Here is a 21,156-nt window from a genome sequence, read left to right on the forward strand (position 1 = left end):
GGGCAGCCCAGTTTTGGATTTTGAAGGCCTTATAACGATTGCTGATTGCCTAAGCCTATGTTCTTGTGGGCATGTTATTTACCGACCAATTATCATCTAGGTCCAGCACCAAGAGTTTGGGCTAAATATCGAATTAGATTAGATAATAGGGTTCGAGGAGCAGATTACCTCGAGCAAGCTTGATCCTAATGCAAAGTGGGGTGAAGACTTGAATCCTCAGTACCCTCCTTGTTTATATTTCTTCGTGATCTCAGCGTTGAAACTCGAAGGGTTTCATCAGTGAAATGTACCGATGCAATGTAAAGACTGAAGATATTAATTCCTTTAAAGGGAGTTTCCTTCTCGTGGTTCTAGGCTTTCTGGCTAAGACTCCTGTCCTTTCATGCGTGGAGGTTTCTCCAAGGTAAAGGAAACTTTTGATGTTCTCTTTTACTGTTCTGCAGATGTTTCTTGCGTTTTTGCTCTGCCCGTATGCTTTAAGCAGCAATAAAAGTGACCAAAAACGAATCCTGTACACTTCATAGAGCGATTGACATTTATCACAGGAGTAGTTCTATACGCACGTTCGAGATGTTTTTATAAAAGTATTGTTCAGTTTTTTTTAGATTTTTAAAAAATTCTGTACATCAATAATTTAAAATCATTGCAAAATATATACAAATTATTAATTTAATTTTTTAAAATAAAAAACAATTTAAAAAATAGCGTATCCCATGAAAATAACCAAACCTTGGATCGATCGTTAAGAATAATCAAATACAAAGTCGTCTCTGTCGAACATATGATTCTCCTCACTTCAATCAAACTAAGTAGTCCTAATCGAACCAACAATTTTACTTTGACAGGAAACCAACCACCTCCTTTATTACCGACCTCCTTGCGAATTCTTTCATATAAATACTCCTCATTAGAAGTAGAAGGTAACTTTAAAGCCGTGTCTTAAAGCAATGGCTATCTTCAAGATTCTAGCTGCTGTCCTCCTTGTAGGCATCGTCCTCCACCTTGCTGTATCTGATATGGTAATTAAGCATTTTGAATGTCATGCCTGAGCACATGAAGCGTGCTCTGTTACCTGCAGTTTGATTTCTTGATCTCCTTTCACTCCAAATATTGTCTTATGTTCCAGGTGATCAAGAGCTTGGTGGAGAGTGACCCAGCCCCGCAGATAGGTATATATTAAACTCACTGGGCTGTTTTTTTTAAAAAAGAAAATCACAGATTGGTTTGATTCGACAGATTTTATTGTGAATTTCTCAAACTCTTCTTGTAGACTGTGCTTCGGCCTGTGCTGTGAGGTGCCAGTTGTCGTCAAGGCCAAACCTTTGCCACCGAGCGTGTGGTACCTGCTGTGCTCGTTGCAACTGCGTTCCTCCGGGCACTTCTGGCAACTATGACGTGTGTCCCTGCTATGGCAACATGACAACTCACCATGGCCAGCACAAGTGCCCTTGAACAGCTTTTGGCCATCCTGCTGCCGCTGAGATTGCAAGTACCTGGATAAGGATGCACAAAACATCCATGTTCATACAAAAAAACATAATAAAGAATTACTAGAACGAGGACGGGAAGATAAACATTGAATATATTTGTGGATTTAACTTTATTTATTTATTTTTGGTATACGGTCTAGCTTTCTGTAAAAAGAAAAGGATGGAGACACTTTTTATGCATAGAAATCATTTCTGCTGTATGTTTTGAAGGGGAGATCATATTTCAAGAAAATCCAATTACATAGTTTGTATTTTTCTTGGGCCTGGTTATATCGAGTCAGAAATTTTCCCAGCAATGACGGGGGACCATGTTAATTTATGAATGAGAATCGGCAATGTACAAGCGTTGAAGGACCAATTTTATTCTTTTCCTATATCGGTCCATTGGGCCTGCAAGTTGTGAGACAGAAGTGGAGAAAAGATAATATGGGCCTATCATTTTCGTTTATTTGTGTTTTTGGGAGAAAATTATGTTTACATGTGTTTTAAAAGTATATTTATTTTTAAAAAAATATACATTTATGTTTTTAAATGATTTTCATATATAATTGAATATCAAGAGATTTTTTCTTTCACATTTATGATAGATTGATGTCGCGAGATACTTACTAGCTATGTCGATTTAGTGTTTGCATCATCAAACATGAAAACAGTACGGAAAAGGGATCCGCCCAGAGAAAAGAAAAGTTGCAGGAAAAAATTAAAAATTGACGGCATGAAAATGACAGTGAGAATTCCAGTGGTCACAGGCTCGTGATCTTCAACAGATTGCCAAGGGCTTCTCCTTCCACTTTCTGGGCACTGCTTTTCCCTAGCAATATGTTGAGAATGGAAATTCATAGATTATTTCCATGGTTTGGAACTTGATATTCTAATGCTTGGACTAAGCTAGGTTACAAGTTTGGGTTTGAATTATTTGAGACAGCCTCCATGATCAACCGCGCAGCTGCTAGCTGCTGATATACAAAAATATTAGAAAGTATGGTAGTAGTTTTTTTAAAAATATTTTTTATTTTAAAATGTATTAAAATAATATTTTTTATTTTTAAAATCAGCATATTTTAATATATAAAAATATATATTAATTTAAAAAAATAGTTTTTTTTAATAACACGTCCCAACAATTCTGTGAGGAAGGACCATTGTCACTGTGGCAAACCCTTTTTTTCTCGAAGGCCCGGGAAAATTAAATCAATCGAGCGAGCATGCGTAGATCCAATCAGATCAAGTACAAAGTCAGATATAAATCTAATGGTAGATCGCGTGTTTGATTTGATCATCTGGGTTGGCTATTGGATTTACTCGAGGCTTTCTTTTATTTATTTTTATATGTTTCCATTGTGTTAGCAGGTGTGTATTCTTTATATTTTTTATAATGTGTTTGGCATTTCATAATGTTTTTTATGGTATTGGTTTATTTAGTTTTTTTTTTTTAATTTATCATTTAAGCCATGAGTTTTTTTAGAATGAACCTATTTTTTATTTATTTAAATAAAAAATTTAGTAAATATAATCAGGTAAATATCTCATCTTATTATATACACACATTGTTAAGAATTTTTTTTACTTACATAAATAGTTAATAATTTATTTAGTTAGATAATTGCATAGATTTTTTCAATAACACTTTTAAATTTTTATGTAAAAAAATACACTGAGGCAACCTGCACACCAAGTATATTTTTTAAGAAAAAATATAACTCACATGTCCTGTTCAAGAATTTAATGTTTTTTTTTAATTTTTATTTACACTTTTTTCTAGAAAAAATATTATTCATTTCTTTTTTCATTTAGCTTGTTTATACCATTTTTTTTAATTCTTTTGTAATTTGCTTTTTAATGTTTTTTTCTTCACATTTTCATTTTTAGAAATTTATTCTACATATACTAGGAAAATAATGTTTCACCATAGCCATAACTTTATCAATAAATATAATTTTTATTATATTTATTATATGTAAACATTGATTTTATGATTCACTATTATATTTTTTACTAAAAAAATTTATTAATAAAATTTACATATTAATTTTCTGTGTCAAAAAACTCTTTTAACTTGTAATTAGACGAGATGGATAAACATGTTAATATTTTATTTTTTTATTTATTAATAAAAGTAATTCTCATATATTTTTTGATTTATAATTAAAAGTTTTTTTAACATTTATATATTTATTTTTTATTTTATACCAAAAAAATTTATGAAATCCACACAACGCAAAGATATAACTAATGTCATAAACGTTCCAAGCCCAGTACAAGCAAGGCCCACTAACCATTTATTTGCTACGTCGCCCTCTAACACTAGACATCTGCAATCTTATCACCGTATCATTTAACCGCACCCATGTCCAACCTATCAGATAATGCAACTGCTATGCCATGCCTACGTGCCTTTATCAGCCACCGCTACTCTTCTTCGTTTTTTTTTTTCTTTTTTTTAATTGTCTCCGAGGTACCGCTAGTATAATAAAATAAAATAAAATCAATACACCATGTTTGTGGGAGGCTTTTTAAATTCGCCATCAAATCCCAGGGCTCGGTACTGGATAGACAATGGAAACTATCAAAGCTATAGAATGGCAGGAGCAAAAGGAATTTACAGTGGAGAAATGCGTAGAGATTGAAAAGAACACTAACGATTATATATTCTGCTTGACTCACACTGACACTGAAAAACAAAAGTTATGAGAGCGAGTGAGATTAGAATCCTTGGTGGTTATAGCCATAAATGATGAATACTGGGATCCCACTCGCCGGATTTCTACAAAAAAACAATTGAGTTAATCATGCTTGATCGAGTTGAGATGGTCATTTGAATTATTCAGGAGCAGATTCAATTACGAATTATCATTAAAATTAAATAAAAACGTATGCAATTAAGTGTAACTTTAAAATGCCCGAGTATTTTGGTTCAATTCCTCATCGTTTTACATTTTAATGCGGATGAGTTGTGTAATTTTTTTTTTAATTTGGTTTTTAATTTTTTTCTGGTGATTTAATTCCAATGAAAGACCAACTAATTTTAATTTGTTCTAAAATGATGAGATTACAAAAAAGAAGAATTTAAATGAAAAAGATGTCAGGCGTGTTATAAGTTTCATAAAAGATGTATTTTAGTCCTTGAATTTCAATAATTACACAAATTATACAATTTCAATACTTTAATATTTTTTTAATTTAATTTTAATAAAAAAATTTTTTATCTCTAATTGAGAGAGGAGAGAGAAAACATCAAGTTCCAGCTATAAAGAGAGAGAAAAGTGTTATTGACAGTAATTTAAATCATCAAAATAGATGATATTTGTATCAAATGATTTTATTTAATGATATTTAATCTATTGTCTAGCTTTAAAGTTCATGAAAAAAACATATATGAATTTGAGTTAATTTTTTATTTTAGGGTTCTTTTAGTTTTTAAGATGATTTTTCAAGGTCATATATAGATTTATCACTATTATTATGATATTTTTATAAATGTTTTATGTCTTATATGAGTTGAAGATGAGTTTTTGAACAAAAAAATAATTTAAGTCTTGATTTTCTGGTCATTATGATGACTGAAATCTAAATAAATTAGACAATGTGCTATTTGCTTCAACAAGCAATGTTGTGTGATTTTTTATATATATATATAAAAAAGGGTCAAATTAGATGGTTGCAATCAAAAAAGTTAAAGACCTAGTAGTGCTTGCCTGCCAAAGATGACACATATGTGAGCCCTGATAAAATGGGCTAGGTAGACTTGTTTGTTTGGCTCACCACACCTGATATTTGCTTCTTCTTTTTTTAATTTTTTTTCATAAAAATTAATTGTTTTTAATGGTTTTCTCTCTAAATATTTTTAACATATTTAAATTAGTACATACTCTCCTTTTTATTTTGTTTGGAGAGCTTATTTTAAATAATAATTTTTTTTACGATTAAAGTCTCATATTGGTTAAAAATAGGGAGGATCATGAGTATATAAAGATGAACAAATATCTTTATTATTATGAGGCCTTTTGGGTATAACCCAAGAACAAATCCATGAGGGCTTAGGTCTAAAGTGGACAATATCATACTAATGTGGAGATAGGTGGTGTCTATAGTCCTTGCAAGTGGTGTCAGAGTCATGCCCTAAAGTTAGCCATGATGGATGAATATTTGGAATGTCGAACAAAAGATGGTGGGCCCTAATTAGATCACGATGTAATCCATGGATCAACTCTATTGGATATACGGTGTGCTCCGGATGCTTCATGAACCAAAAACAAAGTATGATATTAAATAGGGGAGGATTATCCTCCCCTCGAACAAAGGACTATCGAGCCTCCCCTCAAACGATCATTCATCCGTCCACTCTCTACTAACCAGGATTCCAGCTCTTTATCTGACTTGAGAGTTTGCTCTGTTTAGATCAACTCCTCTTCGTCGTGTTGAGATCAGGATACGTCCATGAAGCATCCGGAGTACACCGTTTATCTAATAGAGCTGATCCATGTTTGACATTCTGAGGATTCATCCACCATGGCTGACTCTGAGGCATGACTCTGATACCATTTGTAAGGCCTATGGACACCACCTATCTTCACATTGGTATGATATTGTCCACTTTGAGCCTAAGCCTTCATGAATTTGCTCTTGTACTATACCCAAAAGACCTCATACCAATGAAGATATTTGTTTATCCTTATATACCCATGATCCTCCTCATTTCTAGCCAATATAGGACTTTGGTCGCATGCCCAACAATTTTAGTTATACATTTATATTTATAGATTTTTTTTTATTTTTTTTATCTTTTGAATAGATGAACTTTATTTTTGAAAATAAAAGAATTTCTGACATGTGCAGCTTTGCATGATGATTTTTTTTTATTCAATCAATTTGATTTGTATTTTATTTCTATTCTCGTTTACTCGAATGAGAAAATATTTTAATAAGTAAATTTATCAAATATAATCAGATAATGTCTCATCTTTTGAGATCAAATATATTGATTTACATGTATTTTTTAAAAATTTTAAGTTTTTTTTAGATATTATTAATGATTTTTTACTTATTTTTTCACTCACATTATTCTTAATTTATTTAATTACACACACACACACATAATTTTTTTATTTAAACTTAAATCTTTTAAATCATAAAAACATATTAAAAAAATCTATATATATAATTTTTTTATAAAAAATAAAAATACATAATTCGCGCTACGTGAGTGGTTGAATCCTATTGTGTGCTACGTAGTCGTTGCTCCGCGAAAACATGAATTATCATCTGGGGTTATTTCTGTCATTTCAAGTTAAACTCACCAGCTTCAAAGAAATGGAAGTCACGCATAATTCATGACCCGATGCCACGCTGAGACGCGCAGCATCGCATCATCATCACTGCACGCTTTACCAATTTCCACATCAACGTCGATTAATCGCCGATTCTAGAACACCTCCACTCCCTCGTGAGCGCTTCCTTTTTCTAGAAGCCCCCGTCTTCTTTCTCTCAGTAGCGAACACGAATTCTCCCCATAGCGCGTGAATGCACCTCACGCTTCACTCCCTTCAAATTCTGTTGCGTGTGAGTCAGATCAGAAACCAGCGACTGAATTCAGGCCTTTTTAGTATCTAAAATTCGTAGAAAGGCAGAGAATTTATACAGTATATTTCTTTTTCTTACAGCAGAAACAGACTGATCGCTCGTACGGACATACTGCAGTGCCTCGTGTCTATTGTATTTGACCTTTTCAATCGTAACCGTTGATCGATGAATCAAAAGTCTCATTTTTCAATGAATCAGGTGCGTTGATTATTTGATCGAGGAACCTTCAATTTAGCCCCTAACTGCTACCCTCATGATCTACCGATCCCTAAATCTTTTTATATTGTCAATATTTCCCCAAAACAAATCAAATTACAAATACTAGACCATATTACCTCTTCAAGAGTCATTCAAATGAAATTCTTGACTCTCCCACTCTATATTTAGGAGCTGAATTCTCGACTTCTAATAGGCTCTTTTAAAATTTTATGGTAATTTAAGTAATTTAGTCTAGTTTACATGAAATTTAAATTTAATAATTAAATATTTTCATCAAAGGTATCAAAATTAACCTAATCATTAATAATTTAAAAAATCTGGGGACTACATTACGGTTTTCCGTAGCCATAGAGAATAAAGTTCTAGAGTGTCAGGGAGCGACGAGAAAACGATGGGGGCATATTAAATCCGATGTGGCAGACACGTGTAAGTAGCCCAAGTCTACTGATCGGACGGTTTCGGATGAGTAGAGAATAGAAACCGTTGGATTGGGAATTACAAGAGAATTGGGAGTGCATATAAAGGAATGCTGGAAGTAAGAGAAGGCGTTTTCTCAAGTGAAGCTTTAACGAAGAGGATTTTAGTGTGCCCAAAGCTTCGATTTTCCTTCGAGTTTAAAGGTTGTTACTTGTTACTCGCATTTCCCATTTCTTTCTTTTATGGCTTGAGTGAAAGGAGTGATGATTTTTGAAATGGAGGCTAGGTAGGATATTGTATGTAGAGTAGTGTAGGAGAGATTGATGGCATTGATGGGCTAATGTTAATCGTAATGAAGGAGAAGTTTTAGGAGTGAGATCCACCCACTCTTTAAAATTTTCAAGAGCTTTGCCTTTTGCTTGCTCTGCTCCTTCTTTCTGCTTTGAGACTTTCTTTTGGTGTCCCATTTTTTCTCTTTCTTTGTTCTTTGTTCGTGTCATGTGTGCGCTTTATTTCACGAAGAAGAACCTGATTCTCTAAACAGGAGGAAACGAATTACTTTTCTGTTTCTTCTTCTTCTTCTTCTTTATTTTTATTTTTTTTATTTGGCTTTTCTTGCTTTTTGTCTCAGCTATATTTCTCTCTATCTCTTATCTTCATCTTCATCTCCATCTTCTCCGGGAGAAACAGAGATCCTCTGCTAAGATAAAGAGAGACAGAGAGAAGCGGAGAGATATCTGGCTACTAAATTGATTAACTTTCTCTTTCTTTGGAACAAAAACAAAAAACCCAAATGCCATTTTTTCGGTTATTTTCAGCCTTGCATTTCGCTTACTAACTAATACACCAAAAACTCCCCCCCCCCTCCCTCCCTCTCTTTCCCCTCTTCAGTATTCCTCTCAATAGTCAATGTTACCTAACTTGTATTTGTTCCATTGAAGAAGCTTAAATTGTGAAGAGAAAGACAGTAGCAACGATAAGAAAAGATCTGGGTTTGGCTTTTCCTGGCTGGATTTTTTTGGTCTTTGAGGAAGCAGAAGTAGAGCTGGTGGTGGTGTTAGTGTGTTAAAATGATTAAAAGATGACAGAAATGGACAAGAGTAAAGACGTGAGGCCAAGAGCCAGTCGGCTCTCAAGACAACAGATTAAGCAATCTGGACACAAGCTTCTCTCTGGTGATTTCCTTTTCTAAATTTCAAATTTAATTATTTCTGGTCCCCAAGGAAACAAATAATAATTCATGTCTTTTACTTAAAAACAAATAAACAAAACCCCAAATGAAGATTTGTCGTTATCTGTTTTATTCATATTCTGATTTTGTGATCAGAGTTCCACTGATAATGCGTGTCTATGATTCCATGCTCTCTGCTTTGTTAGCTCTTCCTAGTAGAAGTATCTGGTCTCTTATTTTTTATGATTTTTTTAAGGTTCGAATGGTGGTGACGTCGTTGTTTCTTTGGAGAAATCGAAGAGAATTAAAAGATTGAGAGCTGTTAATAATAATATCAATAAAGGGAGTTGTAGTTACGAGGTGGAGAAAGAAAAGAAGTGTGAGATGGGTGGTGGTGGTTGTGAGGAGTCTGACAAAGAAGTTCAAGCACCTTCTACTTTTATTGGTGTTGCTAGTACTAGCAACGAGAGATTCAAGCTTCCTAGAAAGGTAAGTCCATTAATTATGAGTTGGTTGCTTTTCATTAATTAGTTTTCTGTTTGAAGTTTACTTCTTTTTTCTTTTTTTGTACGGATTTTACTTGGTAATTTCGTTTTTTCTTTTCTTTTCATTAATTAGATTCCTGTTTGAATTTTACCTTTTTTTTTTGCTGTACGAATTTCACTCATAATTTCGTTTTCTTTTCTAATGTTTTGGTTGAATTCCAAAGCAGTTTTTGGATGATTGCGATGGTGCTGATCATGCAACTGTTCCAAGGAAGCTACGGTCAGGTGTGTGATGTTTCGTTTGTCAATTCAGAAATTGAATGCTTTTTCATTTTTCTTGGGGGTTTTTTGGCTATTTGGTTGGATGTCTGGTTTTTGATATCAAGTGTTTTTTGGTGGTGGGTATTTCTTGGAAGTTTCTTCTTTTTTCTTTTTTTTTCCCCGAATGGTTTTGTTTTGTTTTTGGCATAGTGAATTTTGGATTAGAGCTGAAGCAAAACCGGAGCTTCTTGCCTTTTCTTTTCTTTTTATGGAAGCAAGATTCTCTGTGCTGTCCTTTTTAACGCTATTTATTATGTTGATGCTTCCACTTTCATGGTGTATCGAATCTTTTCAAGTAGTTTTTTATATTATTGTGTTTGGGATTTTCTTTTTGTTCTTTATTATTCTCAAGCTTGCTTTTCCGAGGGAGATACTTTCAGCATTTTTACGAATCAGAAAAGTTTCTTTCATTTCTCTTTTCCTGAATAAGCAATAAATTAAATATCAGTTCTTCAGGATTTTGGTGGATTTAATTCTGTGGATATATGACCATTTTCATTCTCAGCCATGAAGAAGCGCAGTCGCGAATCTATCTCTCCACATGTTCCTGATTCAAAGAAGCTGAACAACCCCAACAGTGGAGTGGAATCACCCAAAAGGGATGGTTTAAAGAAATCGAGACTGAATGTGGTTATATCTAGATCCCAGTGTCAGTTCTTAAGTTCCATTTCCTTTTGCATTAAGCACTTTAATTTATATAGAGCTAAAAATGCTTTTGTAGAAACAACCAAGCTCAGACTGGTCACGAGAACAGAGTGTCTGTGGGCCAATAACCAAAGACGAGGAAGAAGTTGTGGAGACCTTATATTCTTTGGCAGGAATGTTCGCTGACACCGAAGAACCTAAAAATGACTGTAAATTGGATGATACTTCTTTGGATGCAAGTCCTTCAACATTGCAAGAGCCCAGTGAGACTAATACCCCTGATTTTGAAGATTCTTTTTGTGTTTTTTCTCCATTTTTTTGTTGTTGTACCTTTTGTGTTGTAAGTATGTTATTTATGGAATTCTGTAGCTGTAAAAGAGGACTTGAATCTAATTTCCCTTCCGAGAATTGACGAGGCTGCTGAGAAAACATTGCTCGACGAAACTCCTAAAGTTGATTATTTGAACAAGCCTAGTGCTCAAGAACGACCTTATTTGCCCACTGATAAAATCCAAGGTGAATTAGGCAGTCGTGTTGCTCAAATGAATCTGCCCCCTATTTTGGCTAAACAGGAGGAGCTAAAGTCATTGTGCAATTCCGTCAATCTTTTCATTGCCCCTGAGCAATACCGAAATACTCCGTATGCTTTTCTTTTTCCTTTTTCATTTTGTGGTTATGTTAAGTACATTTCTTTATTTATAGCTTCAAGGCATTTGTTTATTTATTCGTTACATTTGAGCTTGCAGCAACGTGAAGCACTCCACACGGCTGGAGACCTCACTTGAGAGAAAGCCAGACATTGCATTGGGGCTGACAACAACTGTAAGTCAACTAGATCAACGGCACACAATCTGTCAATCCAAGAACAATGGTAGAACTTATGCTCCTGGGAAATTATCATCTCATATGTACTTGAAATAGCTTTGATATTAGATTATTTTTGTCATGTTATGACTTCATTAAATAATTGATTTTTTTTTTTTTTTCATTTGAAGGTCCAGCATTGTGGCCAGGTTTGTCTTCAACTGTATCAAGTGGTGCATGCAATCATGGTTCTTCATCACAGTAATTTTCTTCCATGCCTTTGATCTTGTACATTTACAGCATCCATGCCTTTGCAATTTGTCATTCAGTTTTCCCTATCTCAGATCCTCTGCTACCAAATTTCCTTCTTGGATGGATACTGCTCTTGGTGCTACCAGGCCCAATTCATTCCAGAATTGTTCGTCTATTGGAAAGGTGATAGAAGACTTGAGTCTAATGATTATTTCTCTTGCCCACATGAATTGGTTGCTCCAAACTTAATGACCGGTTTATCTTACGGACTGTGACTTGTACAGGTTTCTAAAGTCAGCACCGATAAAAGATCATTGAAGAGGTCCACAACTCATGTTTACATAAGTCATCTCATTCGGGTTTTACAAATTCCAGAGAGCAAAGACAGCTTGCCGCGACATCTGAATGAACCGAGGCCACAAGATATATTAAGGCAAGGTGCATTCATGACAATGAACGACCTCAATGGCAACAGGAATGGTTTGAATGGAGCTACATCTGCTAGAGCCATAATTAACATGGTTGACAAGAATTCAAATCAAGTTGAAATGGGTACTCTTCTACAGCGAACACTCCAAGATCAGCCACAGACTTCATCAGCATCTGGGGCGCACAATTCTCATAAGCAGGTAAATTTAGTTATGTCAATTTAGCTTTGGTTTAATATTTTCTGACTGGTTTTCATCAATTTGTATTCTCTTGCAGACTTTCAATTTCTTGTCCTTGTCAACTGGTGGGAGCGGCTTAGAAGCTAATAACAGTTTCAGTGGGGTTGAAAAGAGGTCTGAACAATCGGCTCAGCTGCAATTTCCTTACCTGCACTCACATTTGCAACAGCAACATTCCACACTCGTGCCTTTCCCTATGTCCCAAACATATTACTCATCCTCATCTCACCCTGATCAGCCTGCAGCAGCACAGCAGGTTTTTATCCTTGTCTCTTAGATTGCATGTAATGCATTTACATTGATGATTCAACAACAAATTGAACAGATGGTTTTGAAACTCTCCCTCTATTCTAGTCAATATTACATCCATTAAATGGGGATGCCAAGGAAGTGTAGTTTTAGTGAACATAGGGAGCCAGCCAACCGGTGATCTTATTTTCAACATGATCTTATTTTTTCCTTACCCTTTCCTGAGTTATCTGTGGTCTCCAAATTCTCACTAAATTCTACTACATCTATACATGATTTAGTCAAATCCTGATTGAGTTACTGAGTTGACTTTCGAGTCATATGCCAACTTATGGCGCAATTCTTGATCTAGGCCCAGATTCAACAACCCTCCTACCTTGGCAACTTGTACTGTGGTACTCGTGCAAGTCCTACGGGCTTCACAAAGCAGCAACAGAAACAGAACCAACAACAGCAGCAGCAGAAACAGAACCAACAGCAGCAGCAGCTGCAGCATCACCAGCACCAACAAAACCGGCTTTGGGCAGCTCAGTTAGCAGCAGCTCAATATAGGACACTTGGAAATTCCACAGCTATGACTCAATTTCCGAACTGGCAAAATGGAAGGCAAGACTCGCCTGCACAGAAATCATTCGCCCAAACCATCATCCCTACTTCGTCATCTCAAGAAGCAATTGGTCCCAAGCACGCTCAAATCTCTCAGCAGCAGCAGCTTATGACCATTACTACATTGCCTCATGCCAGGGTCAGAAGACAAGACCACCATCTCTCTTCTGTTTATGAAGAAACTGGAGGTGGGTTTCGAACTGGTGGTGCACTGCCATTGCAATTACTCTGTAACGAGAGCCTATGAAATGGGAAAGGGATGGCTGAAGGCTGTTGTCTATCAGATGAGCAGTGAGATAATTTTATTCTGTGTGTTAATACCTGTGATTCCTCGGCACCATCAAATGGGGAATGAACATCAAAGTTATCCTCGGGTGTTAAATTGAAATGGGGAGGACAGCAGGCAGGGGAAGTTAGCTGATAAAGTGGTGACGACGTTTAGTACTGTTGCCTTTTTACAAGTACATGTAGTACTTCTTGATCATTTTCAAAGAAAATTTAAATAGAAAGGAAATTGTAGAATGTCGTTGTCTCTTTTGAGTACCCTCAATCCTGTAAGCTAGCTTATGGTACCACGGTTTTTTATTTAGATTGATAAAATAATATAGTTTGAAAAATAATTAGAACATGTTGTAATTAGAAAACTCAACATTCAAATTACTTACTTTTGGTGATTTTTTTTTATGCTGTTCAATTCATCTCGTTCATATATGATACAAATAATGTTATAATCAACGCTTTAATTTACTTCCAGTATTTTTTTTCTTTCCTTTTTATTTTAATATTTGCGCTAAATTTCATAATTGTTTTTTTTGAAATGTTATGTTTTTTAACCATGATATCTATTTAATCAATTTTTTACAAACTATATTATTTTACCATTAATAAAAAAAAAAAACCAGTTCCAATTTTCAAAAAAATATCTTGAGCTTATGGGCATGCTGTCAGAGAGCATTTATTCCTTTTTAGAATTCAGGATTTAACCTTTTCATAATGTTGTGTTTTGCTAGATTATTGGCAGGCCAAGAAAACTGTGCTATTGCTTAGGTAAATTCATTATCAAACTTCTCACCTATCCATCACTTCTTCCTCGTTTTCCTGAGCACTGTTGGGCAACTGCCACAGCTTTAAGCTCCTAAATCTCTGGCATCTACTTGAAATAAAAGTACAATTTGAACGAGTTTAACGAGTTCAGAAGATGACGATTGCAAATTGTTTATAGACATCCAGAATGTTATAAGAAAGAACATGAGATGAACACCGCAGTAACCTCACACAAACTCACTCCATAAAGGCAGAGTGAGACACAGAGGCAATGGAAAACGAAGGATAAAAGAAGCAATTTCTGTCTAAAATCTGTAATGTTACAAGGTGAGAACTGGCTTGTGCAAAATGGGTAAAGAAATAACAGCTGAACAATAAAGAACAAGGCACACAAACACAGGAGGGAAAAAATGGAAGACCAAATTGACACTCATAAACACTCCACGGCAGAACAGATGCTTACTCCAGCTTCTCCAGCTCTCCCATTCTCTCTATGATTGCCTGCACATTACAAATGACTATTAGTTTCATGTTTGAAGACCATGCACTCTATACATGTCAGTGTGAAATGGGCAAAAACTTGTTTCCCTATGAGCTGGATATGCCAGGAAGATATAAAACTCCAGAAAATACTCACCCTCTTGCTTGTTTCTTGAAGCTCCCCAGCAAGAATGAATTCATCAAGTATCAGATAAACCTTGGAGGAAACAGAAAATCAAACAAAGCAGTACATCAGAAAAACAGCAGCAAAGAACACATTACTCAATAGCAACACACACACATGCATGAAAGCATGCGCATGTGAGGGGAATCATCAGAACCAATACGAGGCCTGTGAATTCCTTTTGAAGGACTCGTGATAAAGTCATTGGTCTGGTAACTTGACCAAAAGGCAATGATCACAAGCAGGAAAAGGAAACATCAATTATGCAAGCAACGCACACAGAATTTCAAGAGAAAAGAGGACCATGGTTAAAGTCAAAGTATCAAAACAACAAAAAGGAAAAATTGCAGAAGTGACAAACCTTGTGAAAGTTAAACACCAAATCTAGCTCGCACACATTGCTAAAGAAATGATCCAATATCTCCACAAATAAATGAATGCACTCCAAATAAGCCAGTTCATTATCAGTTATGTCGACACACAATGCGAAAAACAATCCAGCATACCGCCTGTATATGACCTTGTGTGTCCGAAACTGCAACCAAAACATTCCTTAGGTAAAACTAAAACAACCATTCCATTACTAACTGTGGGAAAAGCAATCAAACGTTCAATTTTTAATGGCTTTCATTAATGAAAAACCTCAGCACATCTAGTCAAATCAATCGGATTAAAGCTTGTTTAAGCACAGGCTTCCGTTTCACAATTAGCTTCTTCTCTTTATCAAATATTTTGCTCAAATATTGAAAAGGAATCAGAAATCACTTACCTCAACAAAATTCGTGAATTTGGGATCTCTATTAACAACCAATCGATGAACCTGCAAATTATTTAAAAAAAAATCATCAAAAAAACCTAAAACAAAAAAAAAAACAAAAGGAAAAAAGTATGAATAGGATCATAACCTCGTATTCGACCTTGTGCTTCTCGGAATCCTCGAGAGGAACATAGTATTTGGCGAGACGAGTCTTGCCTTGTCTGTTTTGCAGCAGTATAAACCGGATCTGCCAAGTCAAAAACCAATCATAAACATGATATCAAGCAGAAATGCATTAACAAGATAATTGAAAACAGTACCATTGTTAGAAGGATCGAAAGAGGAATTAACGAAGAAATTCCAGGAATTATTATTTGCAGAGGGAGTAAATCTAGAGAGGGATAAGAGCAGAAATGTTTGATTTTTCTCGTGAATTTCTTTCGTCTTCGCAGGGAGTCTCCGAGGTTGAATAGATGCCGAAGGAAAGGAGGCGAGAGTGAGACATCTAGCGTGTAACTACATCATACAGATAAATCGTCTGATACTTAACGTCTTATTATCTTTCTCGATCATGTATTTCCTAATTTTGTCCCTTTGTGTTCAGATGATTAATCTGCGGCTATCGTGATGTTCACACATAAAGTTGGTATAAGTGTTTCACACGTACATGAATGAGCCGAGCCTGATGTTAGCCGTTTTGCTGTGTTTGTCAAACGAAACGCAGACAGCTTGCCTTTTTATTTTCTACCAATATTATAATTTTCAGAATTTAATATTTGCTTTACACTTCGTGAAAAGTCATTTGATTTTATAGTAGGAAAATGTTTTTGAGAATTCAATAAATCTCAACGTTTACATTGAGAAATATCCGTGTGTTTTATTTGTTATTTTTTTTTAAAACATAGAGTGATATTCATTATATATTATCAAAATAATTACCACATTAATAAATCCCAGTCACTTGATAATTGCTTTATAAAATAAAATAATATTTAATTTAAGAGATGAATGAATAAGATAAATTTATTTTTTAAATAATTTTCAAGTGAATTTTTATTTTTTAAATAAAAATATGTTATTATTTTTTGTGTTTGATAATGGGGCATATAATGGTTTTTACAAATATTTTTTAATTAAAAGTATATTAAAATATATTCTAGTTTTTATTTTTTATTTTTAATATTAATGCATTAAAATTATCAATAAATATTTTTTAAAAAATTAATTTAATATTTTTTCAAATAAAAATTCATTTGAAAAACAAGTTCAAACTAGCACTTCATCTCCTCGTGTACCAACCAAAAACTATCTGAAAAAACTTAGCACTGGATTATGTAAGCATGACGCAGCTGATTTTGAAGATATATAAATCACATTATTTGTTTTATTATTAATATGAATATCCAAATTAATTTATATATATTTCAACTAATCTTACAGTCGCGGTACATAAATCACACTCTTATTACATATGGTCTGGACTTCCATTACACATGACACAAAATTGCACCATATGCGAGGGTGCATATAAGCCAGGAAATGTGACCTCACAGTTATTTCTCTTGAATTACAATGAGATCGTGGACAAGTCTTCTTATTCTCAACCTAGTTTCCGAATTTAAGTACACATTACAAATCCAACTACTTCACTCTAATCAAAGACTAATTGCATAGGAGTAAATTACCTTCATGGCTAGCCGGTTGCTGGCTGACCTAAAAATCATGATCATACTTGGAGTTTGTGGCTGCTAGGAGAGCTGCTCCAATACCAGATCCATCCTTTGAATGTTCTATGACTATGTTTTTTGAAATTTCTGATCCCAGAAGCTCGGTGACAGCATCTTGAAGGTAACTTCTGTACTGAGGGTAGTGCTCATATAATCCACCGTCCATGGCAACCACTGTTCTTTTATTGAAGATGGTACCTCTTGAATCTTCTTCCATTTTTTGAAGAATCCCAACAATTCCTGCACCTGCCAAGCGTCCACCTCTCTTTACAAGGGCATCGCAAACCTCTAATACAATCTTCCTTGCACTTAAGCTGGATTCAATCTGAACTTGAAAAGGGATTAAATAAAATAGTGATTGAGCAAGAAGAACAGATAAGTTCAGATATGCACGCTTCAGATGTTAACAATTGGCATTAGTTCAAATACACTGTATAAAAAGCAGGACTACTAAGTAGCATGGCGTACGCACAATGCACCTCTAGAGGTTACTAATTAATTGTTTTTTGAATATCACCCCACTTGATTGATAGCGTGAGCATCCACACACTGGAAGCAAATTCTGTGTTTACGCTCAATTTTGTCAGAAGGGTGAATATCAGAGTAGTGGCAGAGTAGTATATGTTACCCCAGCTACATTATGTAGAATTGAACCAACGGCTTGAAGATCATCTGAATTGTCTTGCTGCATTGCGCATATATCTGGTGTCCTACAATACATTTGAGAACATGCTTCAGCATGCAGGAATACATTGGGCTAATCGCATGTAAGTATATAACTGGACCAGACAGTAACAGTGTATTACTGTGACTCATGGTAAGTTTTTGAACCTTTAAACTCTATAATTACAATGGAGGAAATTTCAAGATGTAGTTACCGGAGTGCAAAAGGTGTGGATAGTTTATTCGGGACAGCCCTGCCAAACAAAGAACCTTCTCCAGCCATTGTGACTAGAGCTCGCCGTGCAATTTCTCCTAGATACATACCAGAGATTGTCTTCTCAAATATCTGTCCAAGCATAAGTTATTTTGAATTTTAACCAATTATGACGGCATATATACATAGTTGACCGTGACACAGAAAACTAAAGTTACCTGCTCACCAGGATTGATACTAGCTGCATCCATATCTCTATCAAACACAGTCAAAGGAATACCATCTGAAAACGCTCCCCATTCTGTGTTAATAATCTGAGGCAAGGGAATGTCATCTAATTAAGGATTCAAATTAAGATCATGTTTTTAGAACCTCAAATGAGAGAAATACGAAGAGATGGAGGGGAAGGAAGAAGAGGTAGAGGGAAAATTTCCGCACCGTTCTTCCAGAAGAAGACTGAGGTCCCTGTAGTTTTGGAATGCAATCCGTCCGTTCTACATAGCATGCATTAGTTCCAGTACCCAAAATAACAGCAACCATGACATCATCATCCCAGTATCTTGCTCCCGCTAAAGTTCCCACAGTATCGTTAACCTAATTAATTGGCATCAATTTATAATAAAAAGATTATTTCATCAAGCCATAAACTTTATCCTGGAGGATGCTGGAATGAGCACAACATACCAGGGCAGACACACGCATATCCAATCCTTGTCTTTCCATAGCTTCATTCAGACAAGCAACGACATCTCGCCCTGCCTGTAAAGACCGTGGCATGCCAGGTTACTCAATTTGAATTAGTGAGTTCACTTCATGCAGTAAAACAAAGAACTGATCTAACGCAAGATACTACTTCACAGTGCAAGTGCCCAGACATGAGAGTGGAAGTTTATGTTTGTAGCTAACTAATGAACTTGAAGACAAGCACGTAGGTTAAACTGGGACAGTTTGCAACAATCCAGTTGATAGAAGGCTTATTGGACAAGTGAAACTTTTTTTATCTATACGACAAATGAGTTATTGACACAAACATCCTTCTACTTTAGATTCTATCAAATAAGTTCAAAATAAACGCTTTTGAAATAAGAAAAGAATTGTTGAGACACGAAAATCTTATGAAGAATATTTCTTGTATACACAATTAAAGGATACAGAGTTACAAACCGTTCCGGAGACTGCAAAACCCTTGGTCCACTTCATTAATATGCCAGAGTCAATGGATGTCTGCTTCACAGGGAAAGAAAATGTGAACCCAATTTCCCTTTGCCTTCCATGCGGCAGGTGAAATTTCTTGCTCTCCTTTTCTGCAAATCCGGCCAGTGTGGATGCAATAAAATCGAAAAGCTCCTGTATCAAGACACAAAACAATTAAAAGGAATGCATAAACAAATGTGTTGGCAGACTTAAATTGTGCAAAAACAGACCTCAGATGTACCAAACATAAGCTCTTGAGGAATCGATAATTGCTCAAATTCCGTGGCAACAACTCTCTCTTCTTTCCCACCTAACTGCACCCTCAGCGCCCGAAAATTTGTGCCCCCAAGATCCAATGCATAAAACAATCCCTTCTCATTTCTTTCAAACAAAGAAACAATGAATTATATAAAATTTAATTCTAGTAGGCATCTCTGTTTCTGGGTATGGATTTCAAGCTACCTAACAACTACTGTATCAAGTGACTGGAAATTTAATATTTTCCTAGCTTGCTCCATGAATAAGATATAAATACATTCCATACGAAGAAAATTAACAAAAAGTAAACTAAATAAAGCAAAAAACATTAACATTAAGCTTTAACTTTGGAAATACCCGCTAGGCAAGCTATCAACATAGCTGAGTATCATCTTGAGATTGCTGCCACCATCAACAGCAAGCCCAGCTCGCATGTCAGCAGTCATGGAATCCGCCACGTGGCGAATGACCGGTAAAGGAGTCGCACAGTCTTGCTGTAACTTAGTCAAGATCGAGCCTACTGAAACAACAGATCGGAGAGTCATCGTTACTCGAGGCATGCCCCTGCTCCTAGGAGAAGGGGAAACGTAAAGTGTTCCAACGGCCGGTGAAGTGGTTGCGGTAACCGACATTTTGGGTGGACAGTAAGATCAAAGAACGTGAAGAAAGAGAAACAAAGAAAAAGAAAAATGTGAGGCCGAGACAGGGACAGGGACACAGAAAGCATAGCGAACAGTGAGTGTTGTTTTCTCTCTTTTATTTCTTGACGGGAAGGTTTCCACAGTTAGGTTTCATGATTTATTATTAATAATAAAATACTTAATTTTTAAAAAATAAAAATAAAAATAATCCGTTAACGGTTTCTCTTCTAGTTTGACAACCACGGTCGTTACACTATAGTTTATTTCGGTGGTTTTTCCTTCTTTTTATTTTTTTATTTTTTAGTTTAGTTATTTTTTATGCAACGATGTTAGCTAGAGGATACAGGTTTGGTGGAGTGGACAAGGTTGGGGAATGGGCGGACAAGACGATGTTGACACAACATCTGTGCCTTGTTCTCCTTTGGAGAGTCCTCTTCAGATGTTTTAGCTTTCCTTGGCATGTTGTATACTGCATTGTGCAGCTCACTGCCTCCAAAACACAGGTTGCGGTGACAAGGAATTATGCCAAGAATTTCTTGTAAGAAAAACGATTTTTCTAATCAAATTGTTCATAATCTTTTATTTTATTATTGGATCAGGTTAAAATTTTATTATTATATTTTTTATTTTCTTTCTAGTTAGGTTTTAAAATTTTAATTAACTTGTATCAATTTAGCCACTGTATAAGCGGTTTTGCACCTTATTTTTAGAACAAATAGATTATTCAAGACGATTATCAATTTCATTTTTTATTTTTATCCAAGATAATTTCGTTTTATTTAGAAAAAGTATTTAAACAACACTATTTTAAAATTGAATATGATTGCATTTCTAGAAACACCTCCCTAATCACAGAGTCGACTAGGGATCAAATCTTCAATAAGTCATCAAATTTAGATTTTGATTTTACAAGGACATTAAAATGGACATAATTACTCGAAATTCTAAAGACATCAGTTAAATCTCATGTAGATTTCAGACTGATCAAGATGGACATGCATTAGATGTTCAGACGAGCCTTCATCAGGCAGCATATCATGGACTCCCGGTAATTTTGCTATGGGCCTGGCACTGGGAAATTCCTTGC

At 35.2% G+C, this 21,156-nt stretch overlaps 4 protein-coding genes across 8 annotated transcripts; 2 read left to right on the top strand and 2 right to left on the bottom strand.

Moving 5' to 3' along the window:
* Nucleotides 1–688: 688 nt before the first annotated feature.
* LOC105140103 (gibberellin-regulated protein 11-like) lies at nucleotides 689–1,745 on the top strand. The gene is made up of 3 exons (XM_011046795.1): nucleotides 689–1,019; nucleotides 1,127–1,169; nucleotides 1,271–1,745. Exons 1-3 carry the CDS (start codon nucleotides 948–950, stop codon nucleotides 1,450–1,452), a joined length of 297 nt encoding a protein of 98 aa, XP_011045097.1. The 5' UTR covers nucleotides 689–947; the 3' UTR covers nucleotides 1,453–1,745.
* Nucleotides 1,746–7,835: 6,090 nt separating this feature from the next.
* On the top strand, nucleotides 7,836–13,605 carry LOC105140104 (uncharacterized). 5 transcript variants are annotated; one of them, XM_011046800.1, is made up of 13 exons: nucleotides 7,836–8,881; nucleotides 9,134–9,366; nucleotides 9,590–9,647; nucleotides 10,189–10,313; nucleotides 10,405–10,591; nucleotides 10,674–10,968; nucleotides 11,075–11,199; nucleotides 11,324–11,393; nucleotides 11,477–11,567; nucleotides 11,669–12,013; nucleotides 12,090–12,308; nucleotides 12,654–12,764; nucleotides 12,801–13,605. In XM_011046800.1, exons 1-13 carry the CDS (start codon nucleotides 8,788–8,790, stop codon nucleotides 13,152–13,154), a joined length of 2,307 nt encoding a protein of 768 aa, XP_011045102.1. In that variant the 5' UTR covers nucleotides 7,836–8,787; the 3' UTR covers nucleotides 13,155–13,605. The 5 variants fall into 5 exon arrangements, with proteins under 5 accessions (XP_011045102.1, XP_011045099.1, XP_011045101.1 ...); XM_011046797.1 differs by having other exon boundaries at nucleotides 12,654–13,605; XM_011046799.1 differs by having other exon boundaries at nucleotides 10,698–10,968; nucleotides 12,654–13,605.
* Nucleotides 13,606–14,099: 494 nt separating this feature from the next.
* LOC105140105 (AP-2 complex subunit sigma-like) lies at nucleotides 14,100–15,909 on the bottom strand. The gene is made up of 6 exons (XM_011046802.1): nucleotides 15,693–15,909; nucleotides 15,521–15,619; nucleotides 15,385–15,435; nucleotides 14,977–15,150; nucleotides 14,589–14,648; nucleotides 14,100–14,452 (listed from the first exon to the last, which is right to left on the bottom strand). The coding sequence occupies exons 1-6, from the start codon at nucleotides 15,693–15,695 to the stop codon at nucleotides 14,411–14,413; spliced, it is 429 nt and encodes a 142-aa protein (XP_011045104.1). The 5' UTR covers nucleotides 15,696–15,909; the 3' UTR covers nucleotides 14,100–14,410.
* A 909-nt stretch (nucleotides 15,910–16,818) lies between these two features.
* HXK3 (hexokinase 3) lies at nucleotides 16,819–20,203 on the bottom strand. Its single transcript, XM_011046803.1, has 9 exons — nucleotides 19,786–20,203; nucleotides 19,401–19,551; nucleotides 19,141–19,323; nucleotides 18,661–18,735; nucleotides 18,415–18,570; nucleotides 18,195–18,290; nucleotides 17,978–18,108; nucleotides 17,728–17,809; nucleotides 16,819–17,424 (listed from the first exon to the last, which is right to left on the bottom strand). The coding sequence occupies exons 1-9, from the start codon at nucleotides 20,058–20,060 to the stop codon at nucleotides 17,086–17,088; spliced, it is 1,488 nt and encodes a 495-aa protein (XP_011045105.1). The 5' UTR covers nucleotides 20,061–20,203; the 3' UTR covers nucleotides 16,819–17,085.
* Nucleotides 20,204–21,156: the final 953 nt, after the last annotated feature.

Source organism: Populus euphratica, unplaced genomic scaffold (assembly GCF_000495115.2).
Source record: "Populus euphratica unplaced genomic scaffold, PopEup_1.0 scaffold98.1, whole genome shotgun sequence".
NCBI lineage: Eukaryota > Viridiplantae > Streptophyta > Magnoliopsida > Malpighiales > Salicaceae > Populus > Populus euphratica.

What these genes read in the sequence shown, in the direction of transcription:
- LOC105140103 (XM_011046795.1), top strand. Translation starts at nt 948, where the DNA reads ATGGCTATCTTCAAGATTCTAGCTGCTGTCCTCCTTGTAGGCATCGTC. An exon ending in ACCTTGCTGTATCTGATATG is followed by an intron (nt 1,020 to 1,126) that starts GTAATTAAGCAT and finishes CTTATGTTCCAG; the next exon opens with GTGATCAAGAGCTTGGTGGA. An exon ending in TGACCCAGCCCCGCAGATAG is followed by an intron (nt 1,170 to 1,270) that starts GTATATATTAAA and finishes CTCTTCTTGTAG; the next exon opens with ACTGTGCTTCGGCCTGTGCT.
- LOC105140105 (XM_011046802.1), bottom strand. An exon ending in TGGTGTTTAACTTTCACAAG is followed by an intron (nt 14,649 to 14,976) that starts GTTTGTCACTTC and finishes GTTTCCTCCAAG; the next exon opens with GTTTATCTGATACTTGATGA. An exon ending in TTCAAGAAACAAGCAAGAGG is followed by an intron (nt 14,453 to 14,588) that starts GTGAGTATTTTC and finishes TGTAATGTGCAG; the next exon opens with GCAATCATAGAGAGAATGGG.
- LOC105140104 (XM_011046797.1), top strand. Translation starts at nt 8,788, where the DNA reads ATGACAGAAATGGACAAGAGTAAAGACGTGAGGCCAAGAGCCAGTCGG. An exon ending in TCCAAGGAAGCTACGGTCAG is followed by an intron (nt 9,648 to 10,188) that starts GTGTGTGATGTT and finishes TTTCATTCTCAG; the next exon opens with CCATGAAGAAGCGCAGTCGC. An exon ending in TTCAACATTGCAAGAGCCCA is followed by an intron (nt 10,592 to 10,673) that starts GTGAGACTAATA and finishes TTGTGTTGTAAG; the next exon opens with TATGTTATTTATGGAATTCT.
- HXK3 (XM_011046803.1), bottom strand. Translation starts at nt 20,060, where the DNA reads ATGTCGGTTACCGCAACCACTTCACCGGCCGTTGGAACACTTTACGTT. An exon ending in TTATGTTTGGTACATCTGAG is followed by an intron (nt 19,324 to 19,400) that starts GTCTGTTTTTGC and finishes GTCTTGATACAG; the next exon opens with GAGCTTTTCGATTTTATTGC. An exon ending in TCCACACCTTTTGCACTCCG is followed by an intron (nt 17,810 to 17,977) that starts GTAACTACATCT and finishes AATGTATTGTAG; the next exon opens with GACACCAGATATATGCGCAA.